Raw genomic sequence first — 7,500 nt, forward strand, 5'->3', positions numbered from 1 at the left:
GCACATTCATAACATAAAAATTTAACAAATATACACAGACATTAAAGATTCTATATATTACACTTTCTACCTCTTGTTAATTTTCATATCCAAAGACAATAGACATCTTCCATACAACCGAACCTCAAATTTCTTGCATGCTTATTTGAATGGATATTGCAAAGCCAGCAATTCTCATAACAAGTACTTAATTGCATTTCACGTATTCCTAAAATGGCACACAAAGAAAGATTCGCAGATCTTTTTACTTGCCAATCTCACTGCCCTCGATATTTCTCAAATTGCAGATTAAGACATATACATACTACAAGGTGAACAGAAAACTGAACTGACAGACTGATGATTTCTGAGATAAACATCTTCTGCAATGCTTTTATTGCACATAAAAGATAGAAAATACAGTCCAGTAATCAGTCTGCAAATTTTCAGTATTTCATCAAAAGCGAACAAAATGAATTTTGTTTACCATGTAACAATAAACTGCCAAAGGGGTTTATAAACTATGGCAAGGATTTTAGAAACAGATCCGTTTCTAGATGATGTTTTTCTTTCTTGGAGGCATGGGTCCTAACTAACTTAACCTAACCTAACCAATCTACCCTAACCTAACCAACCTAATCTAACCTAACAAGACCAACCTAATCTAATCTAACCTAACCAACCTAATCTAACCTACCAAAACCAACGTAACCTAACCTAACCAACCTAATCTAACCTAACAAAACCAACCTAACCTAACCAACCTAGCCTAACAAAACCAACCTAACATAACATAACATAATCTAACCTAACCAATCTAACCTAACCTAACCTAACCAATCTAATCTAACCTACCCAACCTAAACTAACTTAACCAATTCAGGTAATCTTCGGCAGTACTCGGCTACAATGGACAACCTTGATTTCGATTCGAGGAAGTGTTCCAGTTGTCAGTGTCTGCAGAAAGAGAAATGGATCCTTTTCCACAAGATTTTCGGGCTTAGCTGCACAGATTTTTCTGTTTCTCTAACCATTTCGATAAACTATGCGCATGACGGTCACTGTCATAGTGAAGAAATGCAGTTTTTTCTTTTTAAATCTATAATCATCCTAATCTATTTTTCCTTTTGGACAGGCTTGCATCAGAAGAAAAATGCCTTAGAACTAATCAATTTTCCACCTACTTATAATTTTCACATTTGTTCAACGCGTATGACTGAACCTGTGATTATGGCGAGAAATCAAATAATTCAACATATGGGTCATTGCCCTGTTACAAAATTCACTGCCATTATTCCTGATGAAGAGCCAAATGATATGCACCAACGCAGACGCATAATTCGTATCAAAGAAGACGCAGAATGGTGGCCAAGCCGAAAAAAAATACTTGTCAAAAATTTATGGAAAAAAACTATAGATCTTTCCAGATAAATCTATATGTAGTTGAACAAAACTCTATACCATACCTTACTACATGAAACCAATGCACACTTGACAAAACATCTCAAAAGCAACCATTGACCCGAAGACCTCCGTGTAAATAGGGTCAGCAACTGACGTAACCTTTTCTAAAACAACCCCTTTCTATCCAGTCCTGGGCCCTATTCAACACCCTCCTCCCATAAAACCCCTCTGGGACGCCCAGACACCCGCCCGCACGCCCCTTCTCGGGGAAGGGAGCGAGAGGACGTCCCTCTGCAACAGTCGTGGGGGCGAAAGTGCATTAAATAAAAATAGGTTCTCGCGAGAGCCATGCCCGACCTCATCCCCGAAATCGTCCTTATCTCACCTCTTTCTTGTTGTTCTGGTCGTTGTCCTTGGCCAGTTCCAGTAGGTAACTGAAGTCCATGATGACCCACCGTCGCTATAACGAAGGAGGAACCATGGAAGAGAGCGAAATGGGGTTTCCAGTGAAGAAATTCGGCAGCTTTCCCTAGAACGCTCTTCACTTCGCAACTGCTGACGAAGGACTGGGTTAGGGAGTGCGCCTTTGCAATCACGCTCTCCTCCTCTCTCTGGCAACGTTTTATTGAAGCAAACTTTAATGTATGCACCCTTGAGGCTTCTTTACTTAATCTTTATTAAACTTTGTAGTTTACTGACGTGGATGAATGATTTTTCTGCCTGAGTGAATAACAACTAATTTTGGGGTTACGTCCCTCGCTGAAATATATTCGAAAGAAATCTTGTTGGCCATATGGAATATTCTATACGCATGGAATTCTATCTAGCGAAATATAATGGTTTATATATTGATGTTGTGGTTCAATAGCTATGTGCAGGAATATATTCGAAAGATACATATCCAAAACTTGTACCTAAACAAAACAAATGTCCGAAAGCCACGGCAATTCCTTCTTTCGTTCGATTTATCATTGAAAATCTAAGAAAAGGTATGTATTTTATACTAGAATGTTGACTGTTGAGTGCATAAATGTTTTTATAGCAGCAGAATGAAGGATTCCTGAAGAAACTAGCTAATTATGCCCCAGAATATTATTCTAATCACCCACGATTCACGTTACATCTTGTGTGGTTCTGCTTAAAATCGTGTAAAGTAATGTGAATTAACATTGTTATTATCATTTTAAGGTTATATTATTAGCGTTATTTAACCACGCATTTTCCCCGGAACCTTTCATGCCCTCCCTCATGCTATCGGGGCCAAGTTTGTCGCTATAGGGGGTTTCCGCGCAATAAAAACTATATATTTGCATTGTGGACAGTGCTAGGAATCCAAAGATACTAAAGTCGTTGATGTAGGAGTGGCGGACTTAAAACTCTTTGGAGTATTTTCCAGGTAATTTTTTTTCTAAAACTTTGCATACTGGATCACGATGATTTTGGTATCGTTGGATTCGTCTCACTGTTTACAACGCAAATATGCAGGTTTTGTTCTAAATCCAGATACTCCAATCTCTACTACTTCAATACCTACTCTTCCGCCCCTAACTTTACAGGTTGCACCAGACACCCTAAATGTTCTACTCTATCTTCGCCTTCCATGCCCTCTCCTACACCTTCCTTTTCCACTGCTCCTTGAACATCTATCCCCTCTTCTCCTCCTCACAAGAGATCCTTTGTTCCTCAGCGCTCCCTATCCAGATCCCCCCCAGAAACTCTTGAAGATTTCTAAAAATTCTTTGACTTGATCCAAGAAAATGTTCCGCTCCCTCATCCACCCTCTAATCCCTCCAATGTTACTATAGCTTCCCCAACAGCAGATACACCCCATTCCATCCAGTCGCTGTATACTCTTAACCTTTCTCTTAATTAATGTCCAATTTACATCATTTGCACATCTTCTTTACCCTTTTCCTTATCATACTATCCTATAACATTATAAACTTTGATATTTAACACTTTATACTAATCGTTAATGCATTTACTCTTTTCACCAAAATACTTTACCATAGTGGTATATGACCTTAGATGTCTAGTACATTTATTTGTTTCAACTATTAACCAAAACTATTTATTGTGTGGAAATCCCCTCAACCCCCACATTCTAGGCTCCGATATCAGGGGAGAACATGAAAGTCCAGGGAAAAACAGGGTAAAATGTAAATAATATACACAGAAACTGTCACTACATTGTTTAATGTAGGAGGCTATACCCCCTGCAACTTCCCCATGGGGGGCTGCTGCTCCCTGAACCTGCCCAGGAAAACAAAGAATCCTCCATGTATTCACAACAGGAGAGAGCGGCGGACAGACTTGGCATGCTGCACCTACATGGCAGGATCCTATGGGAGGGTCATAGGGGCCACAGCCCCTGCATTAGAGAAGATAGCAACTGATTCTGTAAAATGTGAATATTCCACATTTTACCCCACGATTTCCCTGGTATCTTTCATTTCTTCCCCTGGTATTGGGGCCAAGATTGTGGGGGTTTGGGGGTTTCTGTATCCATAGGAATAAGTAATTAATTTTCTTTGACTTTCCGCTCTCTCAACAGGTTAATAGGCTAGCACAAAATGTCTGAAAAGGAGTTTCGTTTGGACCCGGACAGCGAACTCAGGTTTGAGGTGGAGGGCAAGCAGGATACAGTCGATCTCACAGTAAGTCTGAACGTAACTGTAAGGTTACTTTTGTGATTTTTGTCACTATCATCATCAGTCCTGTCATTATCATTATCATCATCATCATTATCTTTATGATTATTAGCTTATTCATGCGACTGTAATTGTTTTTGTGAATATTATTAGTACTGTGAATTATGTATTTTGTTATTTTCCTTGAAGTGATGTCCTTTCTATTTTTTATTATTTGAACTAATTTCTTGCCATCTTATTGCCACTATTTTTATGTTTATTATTAGTGTAGATGATCATTATATATGAATAATGTGATAGATATAACAATCACAAATATTTTGTATCCTCATTTTTTTTCTTATTTTTTATATATGATATATATACTTATGTAGCTAGTGTACAGTTTTTTTCATATCTAAAAAAAAGCAAAGATAAATACATTAATTATTGTAATTTATAAATCAGATATAGCTGTCATCTGTATAGTGAAAATTGTATTGTATTATTATTTTTTTCCCATTTTCCTTTATTACCTACCTGTGCACTATTTCAGGGGTATATTGCCTGTTCATGTAATGTAGATGTATGTATTTTTGAATAATTGACTTACAAAAATAAGTATTTTATTGTCTAGAACCACTCATATGTTAAAAGTAGGTCATGTGTCATGTACTAATTCACTTGGTTTTTATGACTTTATGTTGTATGAAATGTCAGTCTCTTCAAATTTTTCCAAATAGATTAACTAGCCCTGTTGTCCATGTTCATGAGTGAAGGCATGAATTTAAATCTAAATATATCTTCAACAGCTGGTAAATGGCAAAGCGGAAGTGTTTGGCACAGAACTAGCACCAGACAAGCCCTACACCTTCTTCCCTGGAGCAAAGGTAGCCGTGTTCACCTGGCATGGCTGTGTTCTCAAGCTGTCTGGCCCGACAGAGGGAACCTATGTGGCAAAGGAAACCCCAATGGTAAGAAGATGGTTTACTGAATGGTGAAAACTAATTATTTCTTGACTCTTATATTTTCATTACTGGTAATTTTTCTTACGTGTCTTAATAACGAAATCACATGCGTGGTGGAAAATCTAGGGTATGTAATTTTGTTGTCACATCTTTAAGAAATAAACTAATTCTCACAAATTGCCTCTTGATTAGGTTATGTACCTCAATACACACGCATGCCTGGAGCGGTTGCGCAGGCATGCAGATGAAGGTCTTAGTCGAGGTGAAGATACCAGAGGACCAGTAACCATGGTTGTTGGTCCAGGTGATGTAGGAAAGTCAACTCTGTGCAGAATTCTCCTCAATTATGCTGTGCGGATGGGACGTCGGCCTATCTTTGTAGATTTGGATATTGGACAAGGATCCATTGCAATTCCAGGAACTATAGGTATATGATGATTATATGTTACATACAAGTAAACAGGGTCCCAGCATGTTTGAAATAATAATATATTGTGCTATATTGTATGTTCATTTTCAACTATTAGAAGTGTCATAACTGTTGGTCTATTTTCAAGGTGCACTGCTAGTTGAAAGAGCTGCTGATGTCGGGGAAGGCTTTTCTCAGGAGGCTCCTCTTGTGTACAACTTTGGCCACCTGAGTCCTGCTTCCAACATGACTCTATACAACATCCTTGTCTCACGCATGGCTGCCACCATTCAAGATAAGATGGTTGGCAATAGAAAAGGTTTGCAGGGATTTTCCTCATGCTTTTACTGGAGGTTTACTTTTTTCTTTTCTTTCTTTCAGGGCATTTTATTTAACATGCAAATTTTGACAAGTGATTTTTTTCCCTGCAGTGGCTGCGTCGGGGGTGGTTATCAACACATGTGGCTGGATCAAGAATGAAGGATACAAGAGTTTGACACACGTTGCGCAGGCCTTTGAGGTCGACGTGATCATTGTCCTTGACCAGGAGAGACTGTATAATGAACTTGTCAGAGATATTCCCTTCATTAGGGTTGTCTTCTTGCCCAAGAGTGGAGGTGTAAGTAGAACACTATTTTCTTTAGACTTGGTTAGTGTATAGATTCAGTATGATTTTCAGTGGTTTTCTTACAGGGAAGTGTTGTAAGTTTAAAGGTGTTGTTTACATTGAAAGAAGTTTAGGCATTCCCCAGTGAAACAGTAATGTAAATATTTATGATTTTTGTAACATTGAATACTGTTTAATAGATTTTGCAGTTTTTAACTATCTCATTCTTAACATATTGATGCTGGGAATGCATGTAGACAATGTAGTTTTGATGCAAGGAGTGCCATGCCTTTAATCTATTAATTTTATGTACACATAGATGGTTCCACAAATGATCATTCACCAAGAAGTCAGTTATCGGTCCTACCAGAACTCACCTTTTTATCCTTTTCTTTTATAAAAATGATGATAATAACAATGATATTAGTACTATTTTATTTAATCAAATAAGGCCAGTTAGGCTTGCTAACTGACTCCTTGGTAACTAAATGTTTGTGGGGCCATCTATGTGTAAACAAAATTCACACAAAAAATACTATGGATACTACATGCACCTGGTGCCAATGGATTAATTTTCTTTGCACATAGATAGCTCCAGAAGCACTTTGTCACCAATGAGTTTATTCCTTGGCCTGTCTGACCTCCCTTATTTGCCACACAAGTATGAGAGTATTGCAAAAATACACAAGCTATATATGTTCGTATATAACTGTCTAAAGTAAAAGTGTAGGCAACATCCAATAAGCAAAACACAAAGTCACAAGATCTTTTATGTTTCCATTCATTCATTCTTATACGTTAACACAGGTGGTAGAGAGAACCCAGTCCATGAGGGCATCCGCTCGTGACGACCGCATCAGAGAATACTACTATGGGCTGCGCACCAAGTACCACCCACACAGTTTTGAGGTGAAGATGAGCACCCTCCAGATATACAAGATTGGTGCTCCAGCCCTCCCTGATTCCTGCATGCCAGCTGATATGAAGGTGGACGATCACATGACCAAACTCGTACCTGTAGAGCCTAGTAAGTGTTGCCTTCAACTTTACGTATATGTGATTGCCATTTTTGAGATAATTATTTTTTCTTTCTGTCTTTCTTTTCTTTTTTCTTTTTTGCCATTACCTTTTTTTTTCATTTATTTTTCTCTCTCTTTTTCTTTTTCTTATGGTAAAACATGTAAAACAAACATTAGAGAAAGATAACTTAGAAATCTCATGTAAGTAAATTGTTTTTGAAAATACTAAACAGGATAAGTTATATATCAAATTCCAAAGTACATAAAAAAGATATGTAGCACCACTTCTGTTGACGAAATCAAAAATGAAATAACTTTTTTCGCTTTTCTATATGATATGGAATTTTATTTTTCTTCTAGTAACTATAAGAACATTGAATTTCTTGCATATCATGGTGCATTCTCAATGGGTGAATGATTAGATCCACCTCAGAATATTTTCTTGGGAAATAGTTCAAGACTGACATTGGTAAGAAAGATAAAG

The 7,500-nt window shown here is 37.6% G+C and overlaps 2 protein-coding genes across 2 annotated transcripts in view; one reads left to right on the plus strand and one right to left on the minus strand.

Annotated features, from left to right (window-relative positions):
• LOC113804962 (protein SPT2 homolog) overlaps nt 1-1,950 on the minus strand; it is a 17,257-nt gene extending 15,307 nt beyond the window's left edge. The window contains exon 1 of the mRNA XM_070136141.1: nt 1,769-1,950. Coding sequence (XP_069992242.1) covers nt 1,769-1,828 — 60 coding nt within the window. The 5' untranslated portion in view covers nt 1,829-1,950. The remainder of the gene's footprint in view (nt 1-1,768) is intronic.
• A 134-nt stretch (nt 1,951-2,084) lies between these two features.
• cbc (crowded by cid) overlaps nt 2,085-7,500 on the plus strand; it is a 6,282-nt gene continuing 866 nt past the window's right edge. Inside the window, exons 1-7 of the mRNA XM_027355887.2 lie at nt 2,085-2,372; nt 3,938-4,040; nt 4,826-4,987; nt 5,174-5,408; nt 5,539-5,709; nt 5,822-6,009; nt 6,805-7,024. Coding sequence (XP_027211688.1) covers nt 3,957-4,040; nt 4,826-4,987; nt 5,174-5,408; nt 5,539-5,709; nt 5,822-6,009; nt 6,805-7,024 — 1,060 coding nt within the window. The 5' untranslated portion in view covers nt 2,085-2,372; nt 3,938-3,956. The remainder of the gene's footprint in view (nt 2,373-3,937; nt 4,041-4,825; nt 4,988-5,173; nt 5,409-5,538; nt 5,710-5,821; nt 6,010-6,804; nt 7,025-7,500) is intronic.

This window comes from Penaeus vannamei, chromosome 21, assembly GCF_042767895.1.
Source record: "Penaeus vannamei isolate JL-2024 chromosome 21, ASM4276789v1, whole genome shotgun sequence".
Taxonomy (NCBI): Eukaryota; Metazoa; Arthropoda; class Malacostraca; order Decapoda; family Penaeidae; genus Penaeus; species Penaeus vannamei.